This window comes from Poecilia formosa, unplaced genomic scaffold, assembly GCF_000485575.1.
Source record: "Poecilia formosa unplaced genomic scaffold, Poecilia_formosa-5.1.2 Scaffold288, whole genome shotgun sequence".
Lineage (NCBI taxonomy): Eukaryota > Metazoa > Chordata > Actinopteri > Cyprinodontiformes > Poeciliidae > Poecilia > Poecilia formosa.
In genome coordinates, this window is record NW_006800227.1 from 418162 (window position 1) to 444310 (window position 26149).

A 26149-nucleotide genomic window follows, 5' to 3' on the forward strand; every position below is an offset into this window, starting at 1 on the left:
TAAGAATATATACATTTAGCGTGAAAACAAGTTTTTTTTTTCCTATAATATATTCTGGACATTCAAGTTGCACATTTTAGCTTCTGTAAAAAAAAAAAAAAACTTTTGCTAACCAATTACTAATTAGTTAATCTAACAAATATCAACAGATCCGAGCCTTTCACATGTTGATTTTGGCAGTTTTAGCTGCAGATGCATCATTTGCTACAAATAATCAAGCATTCACTATGGTTTGCCATGTTGTTGCATTTAAGCAACGAAATGTTTATTTATAAAAGGAATTTAATAGTTTATTTGCATTTTTTATGCATTTCGAATTTTGTATGGAATCAGCCTAAGTAACTAAATGGAAAATGACTAAATGTGACATTATTAAATGTGATTAATTGTAAGAACAATTAATTATTCAAATAAGTTGTATCAAAAATATTCAGAGTGAGGCTATGCTGTTGCAATATAGTACTAATATAAAATTAATTTGACCGACTGAAGAACTGTGCAGACAGATAAGGTTCTTGTTTGTTTTTATCAGTCAGAACCAGACGGCTTCCCTTAGATCTCAACCACTAATCAAGTCGTGGTTCCTGGAGGAGGAAGTGAAAATCCCAGAAATGGTTTTACCTCATTAACACGGGCAGGATGGACGTAAAGTTTTCTACATCCACTGCATGAGACTGTGGGTGAAGTCATGGGAAAGTGAGAGATTAAATCTGCTTTGCATTTAGTCCCAAAACAACAACAGTTTCTCTCTTTACTGAAACTTTGTGGCGCCTTAGAGGAATTAAAGTGGAATATAAATAAGAATCAGATTTTGTTACTCTATGTATTTGTTTACCATATTGTTTTTAAAATATTTAAAACTCCAATAAGTTTGTGAAGATCCAAGGAAAAGAAGCGTAACCTGTCCTTTAGCGGCCTCTGGGGGCTGAAGTTTGTATTACACCCATTTTATTTAATCTTTTTCATTATAAACGTAATAATGATGTATAAAGTCAGATGTTGTGATGCATTAAGAAGCCATTTTAATGTGTTTTTTTGTTTGTTGTTGTTTTTATTAGTTGTGTTTATCAATAAAATTATATAACCCTTAAACTACATAATGAATATTTGCTTTATTTGTGACTGATTAATTTCCTGCTCTATCAGTCAAAAATATTTTGTATTTAATCATTTAAACACGTTCACATCTTTCTGGGCTCTTTAGTTACTTTTACACTACTTACTTGGTTGAGACGCTTCAAAATATTTTATATTTTCCAGGTTTATTTTTCGTTAGTGCATAGTAATAAATATATTTTAGAATACATTTCTTTTTCAAAGCATAATTTTTAATCACTTAATAAATATGAACAAAACTTATTCGTTTATGTGTTTCAAACATTGTCTCCATATTTTATCTCATTTTTGGGGAGGATGTATTTATTTCTCCATTTTCCTGCCTGTTTTCCCGTCTGAAGTGTTTTCCTCCACTGGTCCCTGAACGGGTCTCCGCTCCGTTAGCCTGATTAGCCTGCTAACCGCCAGCCTGTGTCCGTCCTCCACCCACCATGTGACCGACGGGCAGACCGGAGCTGCCGCTGCTTCCTCCCGGTGACGTCGGGCCGTAAAGGCGGCAGACAGGAGCGGATCGGCGGGGCACAGCTGCGGACCCGACGGCCCGTTGTGAGGATTAATCGATCGCTGATCAGAGCGGGGCTGATTGACGGACTGCCGAGCGGTGGTTTAGCGGTTTAGCGGTTTCGGATGGAGGAGGGATGCGTTGCCTAGAAACAGACACAGGACTGAGGGTGGAAACAGGCCGAGCGTCACTGTGAGTAAACACCTTCAGCTGCACCAACATCTCCATGTTTTGACCTGCTTACACTTCAAGACGAGCTGCTCCCGCCTTTAGGATGATAAATGTTTTCATTTTAATCAAAACCAAACATGTTTTTAATGCTAATGGCTGAAATATGACGTTAGAAATGGTCTTAGAAACGTTCATGTTGACTGATGATCCAATAGGTCCAATGTGGCTCCGGAGGAAAAACAACCATTTTTAGTGGTGCTGCAGTACAGTTTTATTATTCTAATATTTCCAAACAGTTTCTGCGACTGAATGAAGTTTATGAGATTTAAAAAGCTGCAAAACTCACCAGCAGTTTGGTTGAGTTGTCCATGTTAAAGAGTCAACATTGGATTCTGGGATATTTAGCTTAATATTAAAAACTTATTCAACATAGTTTGAGTGGTGATTCATTAATCTACTGCTTGCAGATGATTTTAACATTTACGTCCCAAACATTTGTGGTTTTACATTCATACTGGAATGTTTAAATAACACATAAAACTTGACTTGTGTTAAGTGGCAACAGACTTTAACTTACACCTTATTTGAGTGGTAATTTATTAACATATGCAGATGATGTTATCATTTATGTAAATTCCAGAAATGTGGGGTTTTGGAATATTTTAATAACAAGAAAAACTTGACTTAAGTTTATAGGTTAATTCTGCTGCTTGACTATTTTACTTCCATCCAGCAGAAATTTGAATCCATCTCTTTTTTTATTGTAATCCAGACTCTGAATATTTATGAAAATATTTTCTTTTGACTTTGGATCCTATTTTAACTCAATTTAATTTAAATTATGTCATTTTTAATTGCAAAAAACATAACAAGTGGGAAAATAAATAATAAAAAAACCTTAAGTAAATATATCTTACCATTGTTGTTGTTGTATCTATTTTTTCTAAGTCTAGGTCTACATAATTACAACAGTAATGTCGTACATAATAATAATGTTAATTTCTAATTAAATTAAATTACAGAGTCCAGCTCTAAAGGTCTGTCTTTGTCTTCAGGTTTAGGATGAGCCTGTAAGTCTTCACTCAGGGAAAAGCAGCCGTCATGCCGTGTACCTGTGCAGAGTGGAGGAGATGGATCCGCCCGCTGGTTCTGGTTCTGTACGCCCTCCTGCTGGTGGCCGTGGTGCCGCTGTGCGTCTGGGAGCTCCAGAAGGACAAGGTGAGACCCTCCTGACTCACCTGGGCTCCGTTACGAGCCTCATCCGATCCAAACGTTTTGACCCAGAGAGGTTCTGCTGCTCTGTCTGCGCAGGTCGGGACTCACAGCAAAGCCTGGTTCATAGCCGGAGTGTTTGTGTTCCTCACAATCCCCATCTCCCTGTGGGGGATCCTGCAGCACATGGTGCACTACACCCAGCCGGAGCTGCAGAAACCCATCATCAGGTGAGACATAAACACAACCAGCACCGAGTTTTCACTCCGCTTAATGCGGGTTTAGCTAACTGCACTGAAAAAAATCTGACAATTTTCAGATGTTTGTGCTGCAGTGGAGGGAAAATAACACAATAAGAGGGGAGCATGGGCGGATTCAGGGGTGGGTTCATGGGGGGCGCTGACCCCTACAAAAAATTAAACTAACCTTTTGTATCAAATAAGGTTTTGATGACTCAGTTGTTCACAGATAAATGAAAACAACACATATTTTCTGCTAGAGAAAACATGGGCAGATTCAGGGGTGGGTTCATGGGGGGCAGGCCCCTTCAGAAATCTGATTTATTCTTTAGGTACATCAAGTTACAACCAGCTAAACTTTTTAAACATGAATAAAAGTAGAAAAACTTTGACAATGATTCAAATTTCTGTTGTGACTGCATGTTAGAGGAGCAGCCATATTTATCTAGTTGTGGTTTGAATAAAAGTGTGAATATATCACATTTTAGTTTTAACTCTCTGTAAGTTTACAGAAGAAAACACATCTGGTGTATTTTAGAAAAAATAAAATCAATTATTACTAACTAGATTACTGTACAAACCCATTCAATAAATAAGAATATTGACTTTAGTAACTCCATCACCAAGAGAAACACATTAATTATAAATTAATTAGGCAAAGACTGATGTTTTAACACCTTTGTCTCTTTTAGTTATGATGATTATCTGCTTACAGTTCATGAAAACATGAAATTTAAAAGTGGAATATTATATCAGACCCATAAAAATGTTTATTACATGCTTAACAGTTGTTAATTTTCAAAAGACATTTTTAATCTGACAAATGACACCAAACAGGACGTATATTCTAATTTGTATGTAATTTTAACTACATGCTATTTGTGTTGGTAAATTATTTTCATGCACTTTGATCCTCTGAAGTAATTCATAAAACAACATGAATAATAAAAAAGAAATTACAGTTTTAGGGAAGAAAACGCAGGTAACAACGACATGCAGGAAGTTTCTGAAACTTTCAGATTTTCCACAGAAAGAAAAAAAGAAAAATAAAGTGCATGAAAATTCAAACCTGGCAGAAATACTCAGATTCTCTGGTTTGTTTTCGTCTGGCAGGATCCTGTGGATGGTGCCGATCTACAGTTTGGACAGCGTGAGTCAATAATGAGACGATAATGAGACACTGTAAAACATTCAAAGGTGGTTTAACTTGAAAATCCAAGTCCACCTGCTGCCATGAAAATACAACTTAAGTCGACAAGAAAACAGTTTTAGTTTAAACTCAGAAATTAAAATTCATGAGGTTGATCTAACAACAAGAGACAAGTTGTCTGAACATTGTTTTTTAACTTCAATAATCTTAAATTGTGAGTTTTAACTTAAAGTTCCAATTTAAACCAAATAATTATTTCACAATATACAAGAAAAAAACTGTCCAAAACTGTCCTCACCTGGTTAAAGAACCAAATTTCTTTATTTTACTCATAATGTCAAGTTATAATAACTATTTTACTTTAGAATAATTTAAATTATTGTTTCAAATTGCATGAACAAAATTTCTGATCTGAGAATGAATTTTATTAAACATCACAATGAATTCAGCTCACAAACATTTAAATAAAAATGAACATTTGCCTTAATAAAACAGAGTCAGATCAATGTAACGCATTTCCATCTCGGGTAACTTATTTGACTTAAAGAGTAGAAAATAGTAAACACAACTAAATGCGGCTCAAATGTTTTACAGTGTGGCAGCAGATAAAACTGAGCTCCATTCCTCACAGTGTGATTCAGGCCTTCCTCTCTCCTCTTCCTCGCTGCGTCCAGTGGCTGGCCCTGCGCTACCCCAGCCTGGCCATCTACGTGGACACGTGCCGGGAATGCTACGAGGCCTTCGTCATCTACAACTTCCTGGTGTTCCTGCTCAACTTCCTGAGCAACCAGTACCCGAGCCTGGTGCTGATGCTGGAGGTGCAGCAGCAGCAGCCGCACCTGCCGCCGCTCTGCTGCTGCCCGCCGTGGCCCATGGGAGAGTAAGACGAGCCGCGCCGCGCGACGAGCCGGAGGAGGTGAAGGGTTTTATGTTTTACTCATTTCTCTGACAGGGTGCTGCTGTTCCGGTGCAAGCTGGGAGTCCTGCAGTACACTGTGGTCCGACCCGTTACCACGGTGATAGCGCTGTAAGTTGGTATTTTTTAAAAATATTTTCCTTCCTGCACATTAGAAACCATCAATCTTCAGTTCTCTGGTATTTCTAAAGGTTCTTTAAAGGAGATTTGCTACGCAAAATTCAAATTCTTAAAGTTTTTTATGTCCATTTTTGTCTCAGCTGCTTTAAAAAAACACCCAGTCATCTTTTGGCAACAAGTTGATGTTTTTTAGTGTCTGGAAAATGAGCCGTTTCAAAAACCTCTGGAATGTTAAGTCATGCTGCCCCGTTACCTAGCAACGCCAGCTGAGTCCAGTCCTGTTACCTAGCAACCCCAAACTAGTCATGAGTTCCAGCACGTTTGGTCAGCTGGTTTTATATGTGCTGTACAATGGCTGCTGGGAAAGACCAGTGTTTTATTATTGACTTACTGTTTAGAAACCATTTTCTGCAATCTTGTTGGTTGTGCAAGAGGCTCCACTTCTGCTTTTCAAAGATGTACGGTTGTAGAATTGCGCGTCTGTTGGCGGCCATTTTCATATGTGAGTGTACAAGTTGAGCTTATTTGGATTTAAAGTGACAGAGGCCCTAAATAGGCAGAACTGACTAGATTAAACCTCAATTCTGAGAATGATTTTGTGGAAAAAATGTAATAAACATGTTTTGAATAGGCCATAACTCTGTTCTGATCTGTTAAAGGAAGCACAGCAGGTCACCTTTAAAGATATTTTAAACTTTAGTTGCTTTATTTCTCATTTTCTTTCCAGTTATGATATTTTTAGCTGCAGTTCTCAGCTCATCAGAGCATTTTTGATACTGAGTGGATCTCTTTGTTTCCGCAGCATCTGCCAGCTCTGTGGCGTTTATGATGAAGCCAACTTCAGCTTCAGAAACGCCTGGTCCTACCTGGTTATAGTCAACAACATTTCCCAGCTGGTAAACACAAAGATCAACACAACACACCCAAATATAAATGAAAAACTGATCCCTAAACGTTGGTCCAGCTGCTCTCCTCTCTGGTTCTGTCGGTCCAGTTCGCCATGTACTGCCTGGTTCTGCTGTACAAAGCCCTCAGAGACGAGCTGACTCCCATCAGGCCCGTGGGGAAGTTCCTCTGCGTCAAACTGGTGGTGTTTGTCTCGTTCTGGTGAGAACGGAGGCCGGACTCCGTCTGTGTCTCGTTATGTTTTAGATAAAACAGTCAGTGCTGGTTTCCCTGCAGGCAGGCGGTTTTTATAGCCTTCCTGGTGAAAGTGGGAGTGATTTCTGACAAACACACCTGGGACTGGGACAGCGTGGAGGCCGTAGCCACCGGACTGCAGGTCAGGATAAATATTTAAAGACTTTTTAAAATATGTTTCCATTACAAATGTGCACAAAATGTTGTTGATATTTGGCTAAAGTTGACAAAAAACCAAGAATTTCACAATTGTGATGTTTCCATTAAATAAGAAATGCAATTAAAATCACACATGATGAAGTTTATTCACGCTGTAAGTCATTAAAAACATTCAGCGTCATCATTCTCCCACCACTTCCTGTCGTCTTCTTTGTTGTTTCTGCTAGTAGTAAAATCCGGTTTTTGATCACATGACTGGTGTGGTGTTTTTTCATTGCAATTTTGTGAAATAAACTAATTTAATTTCATCCAAAAAAATCACTGCATCGTATCACAAAAACTTTTAATAAAAAAATTAGACTTTTTTCAAAATGCTACAATTTTTATCTCTAAAACTGATTTATTGATTAAATGTCTGATTGATTCACAGGACTTTATCATCTGCATAGAAATGTTCCTGGCTGCTATCGCTCACCACTACACCTTTACCTACAAACCCTACGTCCAGGTATCCATCCATCCATCCATCCATCCATCCATCCATCCATCCATCCATCCANATCCATCCATCCATCCATCCATCCATCCATCCATCCATCCATCCATCCATCCATCCATCCATCCATCCATCCATCCATCCATCCATGGGTTTCTTTCTGTTTTCCTGCAGGAAGCAGAGGAGGGTTCGTGCTTCGACAGCTTTTTGGCCATGTGGGATTTCTCAGACATCAGAGCAGATGTAACTGAGCAGGCCCGCCATGTTGGTAAGCATCATCAGCAGATTTCATTGGTCTCCATTTATTTTTACATATGTAATACAGAATCACTATAGCACAGCTTTTTCCTCTTTTCCAAAACTTAAAAGTCCCTTTTGATATTCTCCATATTATTGTTTATTCATTTCAGAAACAGAGAAACAAACCTTGTTATAAGTTAAATTATCTGCCAATGAAACTAGAACCTTTTCATTAATATTTAGGACTTTTTAACTTAAAACCAGCTCTTAGATTTTGCTTGTGAGTTAGTTTTGTTTTATTTTCAGTGTACTGAGATATTTAACCAAAAATACTTGGTAATATTTTGCGTTTTTGCAGTGTAACATTACTGTCATCAAACCGTTTTCCAGACCTCCATGGTTTCCTCTTCCACAGACTGATGATGCTTCTCTCCCTTCAGGTCGTACTTTCCTGGGACGTCCCAATAAGATGTACTTCGGCGCCGCGGCTCGACCCGAACACACCGAGCACACCGGCCTGCTGAACTCCACCTCCCAGGATCCAGTCGTTGCCGCGGCGACCTCCATGCCCTCCTCCCCGTCTTCGGTGGGGCGGTACCAGGGCCTAGGCCACACCACCGCCCCTCACTCCATCTCCGCCCCGGCAGGTTTCACGTCTTCGTCCTGGGAGGACGACAGCGACTCCACGCCGCCGCAGCCGCGACTCGGACAGTAACAGAGATTCAAACTCTAGATCTATGATAGAAAACTGAAACAGAGCGAATGCACTCTGAGGTCAAAGCCATGTCTGTTCAGAAGCTGGTGTAACTTTAAGGTGAAGATGTGAATGTTTATAATCTGTATTTTGCTGTAGTTTTGATAAATGTGTCTGATGGGTTGGAGGAGGGAAGCAGCTTGTTGTTTCAGTTTTGTGCTTCATGATGTTGAAGTCCTTCAGAAAACTTTAACTGTTTGTCCCGACTCAATAAAAACACCTGGATTAACACAAACTGGTTCTACCATTAAAAGGCTCTGCGCTCTAGTATGCCGTAATACGTTTAAACACTGTTACCAGAGTTAGGTAGGAACTAGTCACATTTACTTGAGTAAAGGATTTTTACTGCTTTTTACTTGAGTAACTTTATTATGAAGTATTTCTTCTCTTACTTCAGTAAATTTCTGGATTTTCTACCCACTGAATGAAAAACATGTTTTAATCAAAAAGTCACCAGACACAGACACACGCCTGCAGTTTTTATTAAAGTCTCATAACTTTTTTATTGAATGAAACTGATTGGAAACATTTTCCCTGATTTTATTTCTTTTGTTACTTATTTGAATTATTGTCATTTTTGTCTTTAAAAATTTCCACATAACTTTATATATTAGGTTGTCTGGATGATGTAATTTTTAAATATTAAATGATCAGTTACTCTGTTCTTAAGTCAACTTTTACCAAATACTTTTTACTCTTAACTGAGTGAAAATATGTTGAAGTACTTTTACTCTGTTCACCTCTGACTGTTACTTTGGATGATGGATCTAAGATGTTATATAAACTCCTGCAGATTTAATAATTTTATTAGAATTCAGAGTTATACTTTTTGTCCACTAGATGGCAGTCCAAATGAGACTGCAACTCAGAAATAATTGTTTTAAAATTACGTAAAACTATGGGGAAAGACAAGTATTTAATTAAGTTGCCAGTGTGAAAGATGGAATAAAAAAATCTTATTGAAAAAAAACTAGCAAGACTTTAATCTGCCTGCAGATTATCATATTATGAAAGAAAAACAAGTTGTTTTCATGAACAGTCCTGTTATTATCTTGCAAATATTTACGTATTTGTGATTATTCTTTTATTAACAGAACCCTCATCTAAAATCAAACAACATTTTTTCTGTAGTTTTTATCTTGCAGCTTTAACTCAATTTTAATCTTCCTGCTCTGTGAAGAGGGACTTTCTCTATTATCAAATAGAAAGTGATAGAAGACAGAAAAATCCCCTGTTCAGCGCAGAATAAGCTTTGCAGCACACAATCTGTTTATTATGAACAGCTTTTATTACAAAAGCTTAGCAGAAAATACACAAATACACTTCCTGATTAATTTCATTATTAGGTTCAGATTTGTTAATAACTTTTGTCTCCATGTCTATAAACTGTCATTTTGGACGAACCATGAATCAGTTTCAGCATATTTACATCAGGGGACAAAATAATTCACATCGGCTTTATTAGCAATTATGTTCTTATCACTTTAATGGGGTTCAGTTCTGATCCAACGAAACCGAAAGTAAGAGATTAGATTAGCAGCAGAGACATTGCAGGTACTTTCCTAAACGTCGCAATAAAGCCGTGCTGGTTCGAACTGGTTCCGAGGACAAGTCACAGTCCAAAGGTGGAGGAAAACGAGGTAACCTGAGCAGCGAAATGTGAGTTTCTGCATGTTTTGTTCCTATTGCTCTTGTCGGACTCGGATTTTCTGACATGTTGTCTGCTCTGCAGCAGACATTTTGTTTCAGCTGCGCAGATCCTAAAACTGGAGTTTACAACAACTTCTGCCTCGCACTGAACACAAACAAACCCGAAACTGTTTTGAAGTTGTATTTTAGTTCAGCAGCCATATTGATTTTCAAACGCGCGTCTAAATATGATTTTTTTTCTTTTTGTTTGGATTTTTACGTTTACATAATCAAAACATGGTGAAAGATGAGCGGAAACTGGAGCAACATTGCAGTATTTTGAAATGTTTAGGTTTTAATGATGCATTTTAAATGCATTTTCCATGTATTTGTATTATTTCTAACTTTTAAACATGCATTAGGTTATTTCCTGGCATAACTATGTTATTTCAACACTCTGTTCACTTACCTGATTAAGTATAGAGAGGAGAATGAAATCTAATACTCGAAGCCTTTTTTGTTTACACTGTGGTCTGTGCGCGTGCTTATGTAAGAGTCTATGGCAAGCCGTTAATATAAAAAATGCTATAATAACACGTTGCCCTAATCCATAAATAACTAGATTCTTTCGCGCAGCTGCCTTACGAATACAAAAGCAAAAACAAAAATTTCCTTCTTAAACTGCAGTTTAACACTAAAGTTTGCTATGGCATTAAATGCAATCTCTCTGTTATTTTCAGAAAATACAGTAGTTTTTAACACCAAAAATAATTATCTGTTTAAATAGGTAATGGCATTTTATTACACATACACCACCGGCAGATTTTTTTTTTACTTTTACTTTGCCTTAACTGATGCTTTGATAGTTTTATTTTTTAAAATAACAAAATGTGAATTAAATATATGGTGGCTAGCAGCTTGTAGTTCCTCTTAAATAGCAGCAGATGTCAGCAAAAACTTCAACTCTACTTTAAATTTGACATTGCAAGTTATATGTCAAGTTTTAAACATGTCCATCTTTCCTTTTTGTTAGTATTATCAGTGAACAGTCAAAATGCAAATAACAGCCATTTAAAGAAACCCAGGATGAAACCTAAAATAGATGTTGAATGTTAAATGTCTAGGCACCAGCTGACACTAATCTTATGTTTTTATATGTTGTACATGTTTAAGGATCAATGTGTATAACTTAGATCTCGTAAATTTGACTTCTGAATACAAATGAAATCACTGAATCTAAATACTGCAACTGATTTATTTTGCTTGGATGTTTTATTTTTCTTCATTTTAGCTGGTGCAGCAGAAATGGCTGACAGGAGAAAAAGGCAGCGGTCAGAGTCGACTGACTCCCCCAGTGAGTCGTCACACAGGTAATGCTGAACCAAAACAAAAACATTTATTATTAACCTGTTAGTTTGTTGCTTTTTGTCTCATTTTGCATTGTTTGTCTGTGAAGTATCAAGATTAGAAGATCAATAAAAACGACCAAAAAAATAATAATTTAGTCAGAAACAAAAGCTTGAATTATAAAAACTTAAAAATCCTCTTAAAAACTGTAGAATCATTAGCACAATGATTTTCTTTAGCACTGCTCTACTTTATATTTTTTCTTAATTAGGATTGTTGAGTTATGAGGTTTGTCATGATTAATTCTTTTTAAGATGTTGGAGTTTTATTTCCCATTTTTCTTTGCCTCTTATCTTGGAAAAGATTAATTAAATCTGTATATAACTGTAGATATAATAGTCCCTGTATTTATCTTTCCTGTAGAAATGTGGCAATATTTACCAGACACAATAAATCAGTAAGCAAGGTTATATTTGATTCAAAAATAAAAATGATCTGTTTGTAGTTCACAGATGAGAAGATCTGAATCTCCAGCTGCCAGCCCTGTGTCGATGAAGAGCGATTCATCCAAGTTTGATCCGCCATATTTTAGTGATGAACCAGCTTCAAGGTAAAGCTGCTTCTTTTTTATCATGCTTAAAAAATAAATACCTGAATGAACTTTAGAAACATCACATGTTTTTCCGATTATAGGGATTTGCTTCTATAGCACACTGTAAAATGTATTTTCTTTATTACAGTTAAAACTATTTGCCGACTTGAGACCTGACAATTATAAAAATGTATAAAAAATGTAAACAATGCTTCAGTATTTTTGTAAATTGTCAGAGGTAAGTGGATTCATGCAAAACAGCAAGAGTTTGTTTATTTGTAACTTTATTTACATTTCCTTGTTGGGACGAGGAACATAGAAGATAATTAAAACATTAGTTTTAGTGAAAAGACTTCTGTTTGTAGTTCACAGTTGAAAAAAACCAGCCCTTCAACTCCAAGCATTGTGTCCATGAAGAGCGATAAGTCCAAGGCTGAAATGCCTTATTTTGCTCCTGAAACACCTCCAAGGTAAATTATACTATTTATCACTGGTCTGAAAAGGTTTACACAAGATTTCTAAACTGTCATGATTTGAGGTGGTGAGGATTGACCCAGGTTGTGGTGTGAAAAATGATGATGATGATGATAAACAAGGAGTACAGAAATCCAGGCAGCACAGGTGAGCAGACAGCTAGGAGCTCAGGCACAGGTAGCAACTGGATATAAAACACAAATGGAGCAGAGTGACAAAGATAAGATATGACAAGGATCCGACAGGGAACAAGAGGTTTAAGTACACAAGAGGTAATCAGGGAACGTGAGGGACAGCTGGGGACAATAAAGGGGTAGATGGGACAATACAGAGAATCAATTAACTGAAAACAAAGGAACCTAAATCCTTACATAAACAAAATATGTAAGCTGGCAAACCTCTGCTGGAAAGCTGTGCTTTGATATGCGATTTATTAAACTCAATATGTGATCTATTAAACCTTTGATTTATTTGTGAAAACAGATATATTGGTTACACAGAAACTTCACTATTTTGACACAAGCACCACCCTGCTGTTAATCAAACCTTGAGTAAACTACCCAACCTTCCTTACAGAGCCTTTGATTTGTGAAAACATTTCTCTGTTTGTCTCATTCTTTAAACTCATTTCCCTTCTCAGGTTTGTACTCAGCTGCTCCTCATCCGCCTGATTGTTCTCCTCATGACTCTCATCTGTCTTCCCTGTAGCTTTTAAGCTAGTCAGTTTCCCTCACTGCTTGTTGGACCTTCAATCAAGTTTCCCTTTCACCTTTAGTTTTCCTTCCTTTATGTTCATTCTTTCTGCACCTGTAAGTTTGTTGTCCTCAAACAACACAAGCATGATCATATTGTCTTGTCTCCTGAACTATATCTATCGATTTTTTTAGTCCTTATTGTGACTGACATTAGTAATTAGATGTTTTGTTTATCCTGTTTAGCCAACCGCTGCACTGTTCGATGTGCGACAAGGTTTCAACAGATCAACTCCAAATGAATTGTGGATGCTGGTTATGCAGAGATTGTGCTGAATCAGAATCACACCAGTCTCCTTCAACAGTGGACACATGTCCAAAATGTGGGAAGAAACCCAAAAGAACAGATGGTAATTTTTTTTTTAAATAACTTCACTTCCTACAGTTCATCATAACTTAAATGTGTTGTTCTTAGGACATTTTTCAAGCTTAGGGAGAGTTAGCTTGAAACTCTCCCTAATCAAATATCAAATATCATGTTATTATTAATAACATGATATTTGACTTCACTACTGTGTGTTTGATTTTCACAGGAGAGGAAGACATTTTAAAACTAAAGAAGAACCTTCAAAAAGCAATGCAAAATAAATTTTCAGTCACAGGTGAAGGAAATGGTGACCAACAAATTTCACTGAAAAGTATTTACACAAATCTCTACATCACCACTGGTGAGAATAAAGAACTTTCTGAAGATCACGAGTTTGGACACCTGAAAGGCAGTCGTCAATCGCAGCCATCATTGGATTCCTCAGTGAAACTCACTGATATCTTTAAACCTTTGATGAACCAAGAGAAACCCAACAGAACAGTCGTAACAAAGGGAGTTGCAGGCATTGGAAAATCCTTTTCTGTTCAGAAGTTCATCCTTGACTGGGCTGAAGAGGAAGCAAACAAAGATGTTGATTTTGTTTTCTGTCTTACTTTCCGAGAGTTGAATCTGGTTACAAGAAAGAAAAGCCTCAATGACCTGCTGGTAGTGTTTCATCCGGCGCTCAAACCTCTGAAAGATTCCTTGGCTTATGCCAAAGCAAAGATAATCGTGATCCTTGATGGCCTGGATGAAAGCAGACATCCACTGGACTTTGAGGACACAAAGCCAGTGTCGTCTCTGAGGGATGCAACATCTGTAGGCAACCTACTGGTAAACCTCATCAAAGGTAACCTTCTTCCTGATGCAAACATCTGGATAACATCCCGTCCAGCAGCAGCCAATCAGATCCCTGCAGAGCACATCAACATGGTGACAGAAATAAGAGGATTCACTGATCCTCAGAAAGAGGAATATTTCAAAAGGAGATTCAGCGATGATCCGAGTCTTTCTGAGAGAATAACTAAACATATCCAGTCCTCACAAAGTCTTGACATCATGTGCCAGATTCCGATCTTCTGTTGGATTTCTGCTGTTTTATTCCAGGAGGTCTTTGGTGGAGAGGCAGACACTGAAATCCCTCAGACTCTGACAGAGATGATGGCACAGTTTGTTTTTGTCCAAACAAAACGCAGAAGCAGAAAACATGAAACAAAGAGTCAGACACACAAAGGAAAGCTTCTACAGATACACAAAGAGTTTCTTCTGAAACTTGGGAAACTGGCATTTAAGAAGCTTCTAGAAAATAACCTAATCTTTTATGAGGAAGACCTGAGAGACAGCAATATCGACACTCAAGAAGCTTCTATCTACACTGAATTTTGCAACACAGTTCTTAGAGAGGAAGAAATCTTCTACCAGAGAAAAATCCACTTTTTTGTGCATCTGACCCTCCAAGAGTTCTTTGCAGCTCTCTATGTCTATGATTGTTTCGTAACCAAGCAAACCAAGCAGCTTGGGAACTTCCTTGATTTGGAGGACAGAGACCATGCTTTATTTGATCTGGCGAAGAAGACAGTTGAAAAAGTCCTGCAGAAGAAGAATGGTCATTTAGATTTTTTCTTGCGGTTCCTCCTTGGTCTCATGGTTGAACCCAACCGAAGAGCCGTTCAGGGCATGTTGACGTCTGTGGACCCAAACGACGACACAGACAGGAAAGTCTTGACTTACCTGAGATCAATCCGAAGAAAGAACTTGTCTCCAGAAAGCTGCATCAACATCTTCCAGACCATGGTTGAGATGAGAGACAACAAACTCAAAGATGAGATTCAGGAATATCTTAAACTGGCCGACCGTCCAAAAAAAGAGTTGACTCCCCTGCACTGCTCAGCCCTGGCCTACATGCTGCAGGTGTCCAAGAATGAACTGGAGGAGTTGGATTTAAAGAGTTACAACACAACAGATGAAGGCAGGAGGAGGCTCATCCCAGCAGTGAGAAGCAGTAAAAAGGCTGTGTGAGTCTCATTTTTCTATTTACAATAAAATAATCTGTTGTAAGATGTTTTGAATGTAAATGAGTTTAGTTCAAAGGTTAAAGGTTTTCTTACATAGATTGTAAGGATCTAATAAGATCTTGCCATGTGAGAGATCTGCTTCAAGCACTTCATGGTATGAAGAGATAAAGCAATCATTTGAACCAGACATGCTGGAATAGAGACAACATGCAGGACAGAAGTCCATGATGAGGAACCCCTGCCCCAATATGTTGGGTCACAAAGGTCTGGTCTCTGTGGAGACCAGAGATCCTTCAATAGGCACAACATTTAGTTCGTTCCTGTCTAATTTTGGGGAGTTTGTCTGAACTGTCGGCTGTTTGCTGGCAGGAATGACATGAGACGATGTTCTGCTGTATAAGAAGAAATGGATCCATGTGTAACATTGTTCCTGCTTTAGATTATGACCATATATAATATATTTAAGCAACATTAAGTCTTACTTTTCTTTATGCCTTGTAGGTTAAAAGACTGTAAAGTGACTGAGGAGTGGATTGAACATCTGGTCTTTGGCCTAAAGTTCCCGTTTTCACCACTGGAAGATCTGGACCTGAGCAACAACGACCTGAAGGATTCAGGGGTGAAGATGCTCTGTGATGGACTGTCCAGTCCTGTCTGCAAACTCAAAACATTGAGGTGAGAAAACACATGTTCCCTATGCTGCTGTAATGGAATATAATGTAATTTATTCTTCATCGTCAAAACTTGACTCTGAAACAAATATAAGATGTAATTTATTCTACATAATATCTGTGTTGAGGTTTTATGCAGATTAATCATCAGCCTCTGTGTTTTCTCAGGTTGTCTGGTTGCCTCATCACACAGACAGGATGTGAACATCTGGCCTCGGCGCTGAAGTCCAACCCGTCCCACCTGGTGGAACTGGACCTGAGCTACAACAATCCAGGAAAAACAGGAATTAAGCTGATTACTGATCAACAGCAGCTCAAAACATTCAAGTAAAAACTTTGGGTTGTATTTTATGGCCCTAATCTGAAAGGCTTTTATAGTTTCTAACTCTGGTCTCTCTTTAAAGTTTTGATCATGGTGGACCCAATCGGATGAAACCAGGATTTAAGAAGTGTAAGTATTTTACTCTTTGGTTGTTATTTTATTTCTGGTAATCAAACAAAGATAACGTCAAGGCCAAACTGGACTAAGAAACATAAAGAAAACCAATTCTAAAACAGAAAAATGACTTGCACACTTACATTTCTGTAAATTGGGACACTCACATTAATCTAGCAATATGTCTCAATTTAAATATTCAGGAATTAGAACAATAATTGCTACATTTCTCTTAGGAAGGTACTTTACTCTCCCCCATGCCAGAGTTTCTCCTCTAGAAGTCAGTGGTATGAGCTTTTATGAGACGCTGTACATTTAAACTCCTTGTTTTTGTTTTTCCAGATGCCTGCTCCCTCACCCTGGACTCCAACTCTGCTCACAAGAAGCTTCTTCTCTCAGACGGGAGCAGAAAGGTGACCTGGGTGGAGAAGGAGCAGCCTTACCCTGACCACACAGAGAGGTTTGATCGGCGCCTGCAGGTTCTGTGTGAACAGGGCCTGCAGCAGCGCTGCTACTTTGAGGTGGAGCTGGTGGAGCCCTGCGCCATCGGCTTAACATACAGGAGCATCGGCAGGAAAGGAGACGGAGACGACTGCAGGTTGGGGATGAACGATAAATCCTGGTGCAAGATCTGCTCAGAGGAAGGTTGCTACATAATACACAACAGCAACAGTGTTGTTGTCTCCTCTCTGCGCTGCTCTCGGGTTGGAGTGTATCTGGACTGGGAAGCTGGCAGCATCTCTTTCTACAAAGTTTCTCATGACAACCTCACCCACCTCCACACCTACAAACCTATAACATTCAGAGAGCCTCTTCATCCTGCTGTCGAACTTTTTCCTCACTCTTCTGCCTTGTTTTGTCAGATATAATAAGCTGAGCAAAGGGAGTGGGGAAACATGCAGAGTTATAATACACATTAAAATATGGATCTTACACTGTTATATGTAGTCGTACAACTGAACGTTTTTTTTTAATAAAAAAAGAGAAAGATGTTTTATTCCTGCTAAAGCTCATGTAAAGTAAATGACATTTTAACATCCCTGGTATGTTAAAACACTGTAAAGTGACTGCAGAGCAGATTGAACTTCTGCTCTTTGGCCGAAAGTTTCTATTTTTCACACCACAAGATCTGAACCTCAGGAAGAATTATCTGATGGATTCAGTTTTCTGTTGAGTCCAAACTGCAAACTCGAAACACTGAGGTAAAGATAGATGTAAACATACAACATTATGTTCCTTATGTAAAGGAAATGGCATAATAATGGAATTACACATTCTTAAATATTAAGAAACTTTAAATTCAAATTAATAATTAACACTGGAACTGGAAGACATTTTAAATATCCAAAATAAATAAACAAAACAACAGAAACAACTAATAAAATGAACTATGAAGTCTCTGTAAACAGAATTGTGCTTCATAAAAAGGATTAGTTGAGACCAAAGACGTTTGTCGTCCAGTTTTTGGTAGAAACAGAAAAGAGACAAATAATAAATCATGCAAACAGAAATCACTGAGCTCTTTTTAATTTATCATGCGATTAATTAATTTATTGTTTATTAAAGGCCTGTGTAATACAGTACATAGTTTATAATTAAAATGAGTTATCAGGTGTTTGAAGCAGCTGCTTGTAGGACGGTTCTTCCATTGATTAAAATGACTAAATGGGAGATTTAATAGTAAAACTGTTTTCTGAGGTTTTATTTGTCCTCTGATTAAATGTAAAATAGTATTATGATTGGTTTTTATAACAGTATTTTTATAACAGTATTCAGTAAACATCAGTAAAACAACTTTATTTTCATTGTGAGTGTGTTTTATAAATATTTAAATCATCCTGCTTGTTGCTTCTACTCCAACACTGTAGTCCTGTTTGGATTTGATGTTAGATTCAGGATGTTGATCTCACTGAAAAGTATCTGCAGTGTAAATACTTGCAATTTTAAACAAAATGTTAACTTGCATTAATTTGTCTTTATGCTTTTCTTTATACTTCATAGAGTCACTAAATGTAGTTCACTGTTATCTGCTGCTTCTGACATAATTAACTTTCCTCTAGACAAATAAATAAATGCAATAAAAATATGAAAATAAAACTCCTTCACATTATCTGTATATTATGAATATGTAATGAAATATTAGCTAACTACTGTTTGTTAGATATTGGCTTAATATGTTTTCTGTATGTTAAAATCTTGCTACAGTTGCAGAATGTTTTCTGAGAGCTTCGTGTTTTCAAATCTCTAAATGATTTTGAATTAACTGGTTATGTGTAAGTACGGCGCCCCCCAAGGGACACAAAGGACTTTTTTTTTATTGCTTTCCCTTGCAGTAATAAAGTATTTAGTGTTCACCTTGCACACTGAAGGCTTTTCTGCTGAAATTTAAGGTTGTTATAAGAATTTGAAATGTGTGTTATTGTCTTATTTATGATATATGAAGTTCTGCATATTTTCCTTAAGGACACAAAAGAACCACAAACTGATGTGCAAAATGCCAGAAGCAAAACAGAACAAACCTGGTTTCCACCAATGTCTAAAACATAAACACAACAGAAACTTCATGTAAGAAATAAAGAGACATAGAGACTATTTAGATTATTTTCACAGAGTAAAACCTCCGTCTGATGACAGGTTTGTTTGTTGAGTCTTTCTTGTTAATTAATAAAGATCCGTTTTCATCTGCAGTTCCATATCCTGCTACTTGTTTTTCAACCAAAAGATATTAAACAAATATGAAACCCAGTTAACAGATACATTTTTAACCCTGGTTTGCACCAAAAAATAATAAATATATTTTCACTGAGGATCTTTAAACGTGTACATGCATGCTGTTTGGAATTATCACTGTATACAAATTAGTCTATGGTGTATTTTTGCATAGTTCATGTGAAGGAAAGCAATAAAAAAATATTGTGTGTCCTAGGGGAGTTTTATATGCAAAACATTCTGAGTCAGATGTTTTTAAAGTATTCCAACTGAAATGTTTTTCATTAACAACTTTTATTGATAATCACATAATAAAGTCTTTTCAGCACTGAGGTTTTTATCTGGTCTCTATTCCTGTGTCAACATCCTGCGCAGTAGCTTAGAGATGACAAAGGCTGAGACTGACGTCAGTTCAGCACAAAGAAATGAGAGACGAGCCACAGAGCAGAACCTTCAGGAGCTTTTTAACTTGATCTGCAAAGGGAACCTGAGCCTGTAGAGACATAACATTCAACATTCAAACCAGCTGCATGTGTCTCTGTGTGTTTTAATTTGTTCAGTATTTGCTTACATTCTGCATGTTGAACAATTTGTCTTTAACTGAGTGATATTCTCATGTTAAACAAAAATTAGGTAAAGTGTCTTTTATTTTAATGCTGAGCTAAAGGTAAAAAGTGCCAGAGGGTCCAAAACGATCTTTCCTGTTAAATGATCCACGTCTCACCTGCTGGGCTGGTTTGTGCAAACAATGAAAACAGCTGATGGTCCTGAATCAACAAACCCCTACCCTCCCTTATCTTTTGTTATGAACAGAATCAAAGATGAATGAAAGTTTGAAAGTAACCGACTATTGATCCTGGGAAGTAGAGTTTGTGTTAATCTCAGCCACGCCTCTGCACGTTCCTGTCAGCCACGCCTCTGTGAAAGTAACTGGCGCCATCTGGTTTTCTGCCACATGCATTCAAGGACAAACAGCTGATGAACCTTTTTATCACATCTTCCAGGACGGACAAATTTAAGGCCGTTAATTTTTTTTTATAATTAAAGGAAAGAAGAAGGAACAACGGAAACAATAACTTTAAAATACCAGTAAGTTTCATTTTGTTCTCTAAAACATCTATTTCTTTCTTTGTAAACTTTCTACTATTTGTTCTTTTCATGACTGAGTTTTTTCTTGATTCCAAAGACGTGATTAAACTGGGCTTCATCTGGAATCAATAATCAATTTATTAAAACTTCCTCTTCAAGATATGAAAACATGTTTTGCTAGAATAAATGATCACATTCTGCACATTCAGAAGCTGCTAAAAAGACACAAAATGTTTTTATAAAGAAAATTATTACTCTGTCAGTATATACATAATGAAACGATGCCTAAATGTATTCCTGTTTCTGAAATATATAAATATTTGTATGAAAAACTTTCACCATCTGTTAGACAGGAAGGTAATAAAAGGAATCGGTTATTGTGACTCTATGCCTCTTGTTTAAACCACATTTTTATTTTGAAAAAGAAACATTTCGATGTGTTTAGTTCAGACATAAACTAAAGTGATTAAATAGAGGTTGTATGTCATGTAGATGGTTAAATGGATTATATTTGGGGTTTTTTCCCCCCTTAAAACTCAGACAGGCGTCCTGAGCTGAAGACCAACTAGAATCCAATAATCTTCACTTTAAAGGTGAACAATTGTCCAACTTCTTTTATTCTAGTTAAAACAACATTATATCAGAAACAATATTTACTCTTAATGCTGTAAATCTCCTAAACGCTGCTCAGTTTTTCTTTAATCCTGTTATAAATACTATATTCAGCTCTGTGCTCTTAATTACTGTTTTTTAATCTCACCCATTTTCCCACCATAATCTGCACTATTTTATTCTTATTCAGCTTTTTGTAACTATTTTAAACAAGAAACAGGATGTATATTTATATTCATCTAATCCTGTGGAAACGTTTGAGTTTTTCATGTTGTTTAAAGATGTTTTGTTTCTTTTTGGTGGGAGAGTTGTGAAATGTGTAGAGGCAGAAGTGAAATGTGGTCATTAAGATAGAGGAAGTCCGACAGAGGAAGCAGGGGGTGCAACGGACCAAAGTGTTGCAATAAATTTAAAGTGGTAGTGCAGACTTCTCTGTGCACTTCACATGTAAACAACTAGAAAAACAGAAGAATATTTATAATCTGTAGTAAATATTGTTAAGATTCAATCATGTCAAGTTATTGTTTCATTTAACCTTCATCACACTTTCACATAAATAAGCACATGTTGTAAAATGTTCCACGTTGTGTTGACCTACAGATCCAACCAGAAACCAAACCCTGTAAAAATCTCATTTTCCTCTTCAACCTGCACTGAAACTCAGTTGTTAAATAAGTATAAAAATCTTTCTTTTTTAAAGGTTTTTGTTGGTTCTAGTGGCCTTTATCTGAAAGTAGTTCAACAGGAAAGACATGCAGCAAATGTCGCCAGGCTGGGAATCAAACCTGCAACCAGCGGCACAAGGACTAAGGCCTCAGTATGTGGGTTGTGCTTTGCCCCTGCGCCAGCAAAGCACCCAATATAAAAATATTTCTGTTTTTCTGCAGCATAACAAATGTCTGACCGGAGGAAGAAACGGAAATCTGCAGCAAAGACCAGATCACCTGGAGATCACACAGTTTGGTAATTATAGTTTTGACATGAGTAGGAAAAATGTATCAAGTGTTATTAGCTTAAGAAATACAAGTTTAAACAAACCATAAATCTCCTGTATGTCTTGTGTCATAATATGTGTGTAGTTTAATTAAAAGAGTATAATTTAATTAGTGCAACCTCCTTACTTTGATGCCAGATCTTAAGTGCTTTTTGAAGGGCAGCTTCTACTGCAAATATCTTATTACACTTAAAATAAAACAAAACTAACTGATAAGTAACTTTCCAACTAAATAGATCAGCCTTTTTTAAGTCAATAATTCCTTAATATTGATGAAAATGTACTAGTCCTAATGATAAATTATTTCACTTATAACATCTGAAAAGTTTCCTGTAATAAATGAAATAATCTTCCAAAGAAACTGGAACTTTTTCATCAGAATTAAGAAATTATTGACTTAAAACAAGGTTATCTATCTTGCTGAAAAGGTACTTATAACTTAGTTTTGATTTATTTTATGTGTATTTATATATTTGCTTTAGAAACTGGACCAACATTACTTGATAAAATATGTTTTTGCAGAGCACCACCTCCTTGTAGAGCAAATCTGCCTTGCAAACGTAGTCAAATAGTTTTTTCATAATTTTATGCCTCAAACCTCTCGACAAACTAACAAGAAAATGCAAATCTTGAGAACATTTTTTCTTCTTTTAGTTCCCAGAAGAATGGAGATGAGCCACCAGGCCCCAGCAGCATCTCTGTTAAAAGCAATCGGTCAAAGGGTCTGCCAAATGACTTTAGAAAAGACAGATCAAAATGGTATGTGCAACTTATGTTACTAATTAAGAATATCCTGAAGAAGAGCTCTTGTATTTCTCAACACATCAAACAAATTATAAAGATGTTTATGTTTGTATAAAGAATCTTGTTTAGTTTCAGTATTACTGTTTCTTTTTTTGATTAAGTCAACCTTGTTTCTAATTTACTTCAGTTCAGTCCTTCCTCAGTGGTTCTAGTCTGTTTATTTATTCCTTGTGTCTAGTGATAGGTTACTGTTAGATTTATTTTTCTAGTTCAAAGTTGTGGATATTTTCTCCTCATAAAAATGTGTCATTGCTATTTAGAAAATGTGTATTTGTTCTTATTTACAGTCAGAAATTCAGCGAGGAGCTGAGCAGCTGCTCAGTGTGTCAACAGGTTCTGAAGGATTTGGTGTATTTTATTTGTGGACATCCATCATGTAAGGACTGTTTGGGTTTGAGCCTGAATGACTTACCGACAGACTCGCCCTGCACACAGTGTGGAGAGACGTTTATGGAAAACACACTCAAAGACAGAGGTGAGTTCAATTCAGTCTGGATGTGATGCACCACAACACAAGTAGATTCATTTTATTCAGTTTATTATTAAGAAGTAATGGGGCATCAGGAAGCGTTTTGACACTTTGCCAAACTGTATTAATACTGTGGCACTGAATACTGACTCCTGCTGGATCTTAAAAATCCCTATTTTACATAGTAATATTTAATATATTTAATGTCTTTGTGTAAATTTAAAATATCTTTGATATTTTAGATAATGTGAAAATCGAAGTGATGTGACATGTTGTGAAGGAGGATGCATGTGGACTGGGATTTTCTTTTCTTTCCTTTTTTTTTTACACAATATTATAAAACAATATACATTTTTCCAATGTTTTGAAATTGAGTATGTTTCGCATTTTTGATTAACTTCTCCAGCTGCAGAAAACGCCTGCACACACAAAACCCATGAGGCTGCAGTGCAAAGAAACTGTAATGAAAGGCAGAAGAGGTTTGGATAGATTGTCTTTGGGTTGTTCCTGGATCTCATAGGATCCAGGATCTCATAGGATCCTGGGACCTGGGCTGGTTTTTGGTTTGCAGCCAAGAGCTTATTTACCCTCCAACTGTGAACTCAGGATACAGTTAAAACACCTTAACTGTATTCTCAGTATGTGGGCAGAAGATCAAGTTTTTTTGACTTCATCCTCTCACTCAAAACAAGGAAACTCACAATCAAATTTTATTTGCATAGCACATTTCAGCAGCAAGGCATTTCAAGGTGCTTTACATAATTAAAGAAAAAAAAAAAAAACAAGGGAAAATGAAAAAAAAAGAAAAAAAAAAAAAAAAATTTGAAAAAAAAAAAAAAAAACAGTGCCATGCTGCTTTGTCACACATTTTCCACATCATCTCATCAATGATGGATCTCTGGTTGTTGGAAACTATTTACCATTTAAAAAGAGCAAATAACTAAAACATGTCTTAATTTACTCTTTGAGCATCTTGGTAATTTAAGCTTATTACTTATTACTGATGTGACTTTAGATTATTATTAAAACTGCTATATGAAAAACAATCATGCAAGGAAACAGAAACCTGATGCAATTTAACCTGTCACAGACAGGATCAGAGATAAACCATGCATACATTAAACTTTTGTTAAAAATTGCATGTATTCACTATTTATTAGTACTTCTGATATTTTCGAATTATTTCAACCAGTAAGACACATATGTTATGTGTTGCATTTCATTTCAGGTAACAGTGTCTTTCTGGAAGCAACGATGAATCTTAAAAAAGCAATGAAGAATAAATTCACTTCGACGTCTGAAGGTAATGGTGATTATCGCAGCTCCCTCAAAAGCATCTACACAACCCTGTTCATCACCACTGGAGATAATGATGGACGAAATCAGGAACATGAGTTCAGACAGCTAAGAAATGCTCATCCAGACCAACCGCTGAGTGACTCTACTGTCAACCTGAGTGAGCTCTTCCAATCGGTGCCTGACCAGGACAAACCCAGCAGAACAGTCCTGACAAAGGGAGTCGCAGGCATTGGAAAATCCTTTGCTGTTCAGAAGTTCATCCTTGATTGGGCTGAAGAGGAAACAAACCAACAGATTGATTTTGTTTTCAGTCTTCCTTTCCGAGAGTTGAATTTGATTGTAGGAGAGAAAAGCCTCCATGAGCTGCTGACTGAGTTTCATCCGTCTCTCAGACCACTGAAAGATTCCCAAGATTACTCCAAAACAAAGATCATAGTGATCATGGATGGCTTGGATGAAAACAGACATCAGTTGGACTTTCAGGAATCAGCCAAAGTAACTTCTCTTGATGATGTAGCGTCTGTAGGTGATCTTGTTGTAAACCTGATCCAGGGTAACCTCCTTCCTGACGCTAATGTCTGGATAACGTCCCGACCAGCAGCAGCCAGTCAGATCCCTGCAGAGCACATCGACATGGTGACAGAGATCAGAGGGTTCAATGATGCTCAGAAAGTGGAATATTTCAGAAAAAGATTCGGTGATGATTCCAGTATCACTAACAGGATAATATCACATATTCAGTCCTCACAATCCCTGGACATCATGTGCCAGATCCCGATATTCTGTTGGATTTCTGCTGTCTTATTCCAGGAAGTCTTCAGCAGAAATGAAGAGACAGAAATCCCTCAGACTCTTACAGAGTTAATGGCACATTTTGTCTTTGCTCAGACAAAACGTAGAAGCAGGAAGTATGACAGGAACCCTGAGAAAAACAGAGAGAAGCTCCTGAAGACTCACAGAGAATTTCTTCTGAAACTTGGGAAACTTGCATTTGTCCAGCTTCAAGAAAATCAACTCATCTTCTATGAGGAAGACCTGGAAGACTGTGGCATTGATGTAGCAGAGGCATCAATCTACTCTGGTTTATGTAACACTGTTCTCCAGGAAGAGGAGGTCTCCTCCCAGAAAAAGATCTTCTTCTTTGTGCATCTGACTCTTCAAGAGTTCTTTGCAGCTCTGCACGTCTATGAATGCATGAAAACCAAGAAAACCAATGAACTTGGCAAGTTCCTCTCTGTGGAAGACAAAGACCCTCCTTTACTTGATCTTCTAAAGATGACAGTCGACAAAGTGCTGGAGAAGAAGAACAGTTACTTAGACTTTTTCTTACGATTCCTGCTTGGCCTGATGGTTGAACCCAATCAGAGATTCCTTCAGGGTCTGTTGACTCCCCTTGACGAATGGGACGACACAGACAAGAAAATCCTAACTTACCTGAGATCAATTAAAAGAAAAAACATCTCTCCAGACAGCTGCATCACCATCTTCCAGACCATGACTGAAATGAGAGATCACAAAGTCAAAGATGAGATTCAGGAATTTCTCAAACTGGCTCCTTAGCACTGCTCTGTTGATAAAATGACAAAATGACGAGACATAAGAAAGTCTTAACTTAGCTCAGACCTCTTCCATAAACACATTATCTGAAACGCAGTGTTGTGTTCAAGACCACCTAACCCGAGGCCAAGACAAGACCAAGACCAGAGTGTATCGAGACCGAGACAAGACCAAGACC

General features: G+C 37.2%; 4 protein-coding genes across 6 annotated transcripts in view; all 4 read left to right on the forward strand.

The window, feature by feature from the left end:
- Nucleotides 1-1501: 1501 nt before the first annotated feature.
- LOC103151650 (transmembrane protein 184C-like) lies at nucleotides 1502-8485 on the forward strand. Its single transcript, XM_016681630.1, has 12 exons — nucleotides 1502-1890; nucleotides 2843-3007; nucleotides 3101-3231; nucleotides 4354-4390; nucleotides 5065-5270; nucleotides 5343-5417; nucleotides 6229-6322; nucleotides 6421-6533; nucleotides 6609-6708; nucleotides 7156-7233; nucleotides 7396-7489; nucleotides 7902-8485. The coding sequence occupies exons 2-12, from the start codon at nucleotides 2891-2893 to the stop codon at nucleotides 8174-8176; spliced, it is 1320 nt and encodes a 439-aa protein (XP_016537116.1). The 5' UTR covers nucleotides 1502-1890; nucleotides 2843-2890; the 3' UTR covers nucleotides 8177-8485.
- Nucleotides 8486-9682: 1197 nt separating this feature from the next.
- On the forward strand, nucleotides 9683-17370 carry LOC103151649 (protein NLRC3-like). 2 transcript variants are annotated; one of them, XM_016681620.1, is made up of 10 exons: nucleotides 9683-9874; nucleotides 11136-11214; nucleotides 11697-11801; nucleotides 12149-12253; nucleotides 13196-13359; nucleotides 13543-15331; nucleotides 15833-16006; nucleotides 16171-16329; nucleotides 16407-16453; nucleotides 16781-17370. In XM_016681620.1, exons 2-10 carry the CDS (start codon nucleotides 11150-11152, stop codon nucleotides 17305-17307), a joined length of 3135 nt encoding a protein of 1044 aa, XP_016537106.1. In that variant the 5' UTR covers nucleotides 9683-9874; nucleotides 11136-11149; the 3' UTR covers nucleotides 17308-17370. The 2 variants fall into 2 exon arrangements, with proteins under 2 accessions (XP_016537106.1, XP_016537107.1); XM_016681621.1 differs by lacking the exons at nucleotides 9683-9874; nucleotides 11136-11214; nucleotides 11697-11801 and adding an exon at nucleotides 12898-13066 and having other exon boundaries at nucleotides 12188-12253.
- Nucleotides 17371-20062: 2692 nt separating this feature from the next.
- Nucleotides 20063-26136, forward strand: LOC107838630 (protein NLRC3-like). 2 transcript variants are annotated; one of them, XM_016681624.1, is made up of 6 exons: nucleotides 20063-20236; nucleotides 20777-20829; nucleotides 21736-21811; nucleotides 22497-22601; nucleotides 22934-23121; nucleotides 24344-26136. In XM_016681624.1, the coding sequence occupies exons 3-6, from the start codon at nucleotides 21744-21746 to the stop codon at nucleotides 25972-25974; spliced, it is 1992 nt and encodes a 663-aa protein (XP_016537110.1). In that variant the 5' UTR covers nucleotides 20063-20236; nucleotides 20777-20829; nucleotides 21736-21743; the 3' UTR covers nucleotides 25975-26136. The 2 variants fall into 2 exon arrangements, with proteins under 2 accessions (XP_016537110.1, XP_016537111.1); XM_016681625.1 differs by lacking the exon at nucleotides 20777-20829.
- The window catches only part of LOC103151647 (protein NLRC3-like), a 19101-nt gene continuing 17071 nt past the window's right edge, over nucleotides 24120-26149 (forward strand). The window contains exon 1 of the mRNA XM_007571818.2: nucleotides 24120-24343. Within this exon, the coding sequence (XP_007571880.1) occupies nucleotides 24256-24343 (88 nt within the window). The 5' untranslated portion in view covers nucleotides 24120-24255. The remainder of the gene's footprint in view (nucleotides 24344-26149) is intronic.

What these genes read in the sequence shown, in the direction of transcription:
- LOC103151650 (XM_016681630.1), top strand. Translation starts at nt 2,891, where the DNA reads ATGCCGTGTACCTGTGCAGAGTGGAGGAGATGGATCCGCCCGCTGGTT. An exon ending in GGGAGCTCCAGAAGGACAAG is followed by an intron (nt 3,008 to 3,100) that starts GTGAGACCCTCC and finishes CTGTCTGCGCAG; the next exon opens with GTCGGGACTCACAGCAAAGC. An exon ending in TGAGCAGGCCCGCCATGTTG is followed by an intron (nt 7,490 to 7,901) that starts GTAAGCATCATC and finishes CTCTCCCTTCAG; the next exon opens with GTCGTACTTTCCTGGGACGT.
- LOC103151649 (XM_016681620.1), top strand. Translation starts at nt 11,150, where the DNA reads ATGGCTGACAGGAGAAAAAGGCAGCGGTCAGAGTCGACTGACTCCCCC. An exon ending in CCCAGTGAGTCGTCACACAG is followed by an intron (nt 11,215 to 11,696) that starts GTAATGCTGAAC and finishes ATCTGTTTGTAG; the next exon opens with TTCACAGATGAGAAGATCTG. An exon ending in AGAAGCAGTAAAAAGGCTGT is followed by an intron (nt 15,332 to 15,832) that starts GTGAGTCTCATT and finishes TATGCCTTGTAG; the next exon opens with GTTAAAAGACTGTAAAGTGA.
- LOC107838630 (XM_016681624.1), top strand. Translation starts at nt 21,744, where the DNA reads ATGTCTGACCGGAGGAAGAAACGGAAATCTGCAGCAAAGACCAGATCA. An exon ending in CCTGGAGATCACACAGTTTG is followed by an intron (nt 21,812 to 22,496) that starts GTAATTATAGTT and finishes TTCTTCTTTTAG; the next exon opens with TTCCCAGAAGAATGGAGATG. An exon ending in AGAAAAGACAGATCAAAATG is followed by an intron (nt 22,602 to 22,933) that starts GTATGTGCAACT and finishes TCTTATTTACAG; the next exon opens with TCAGAAATTCAGCGAGGAGC.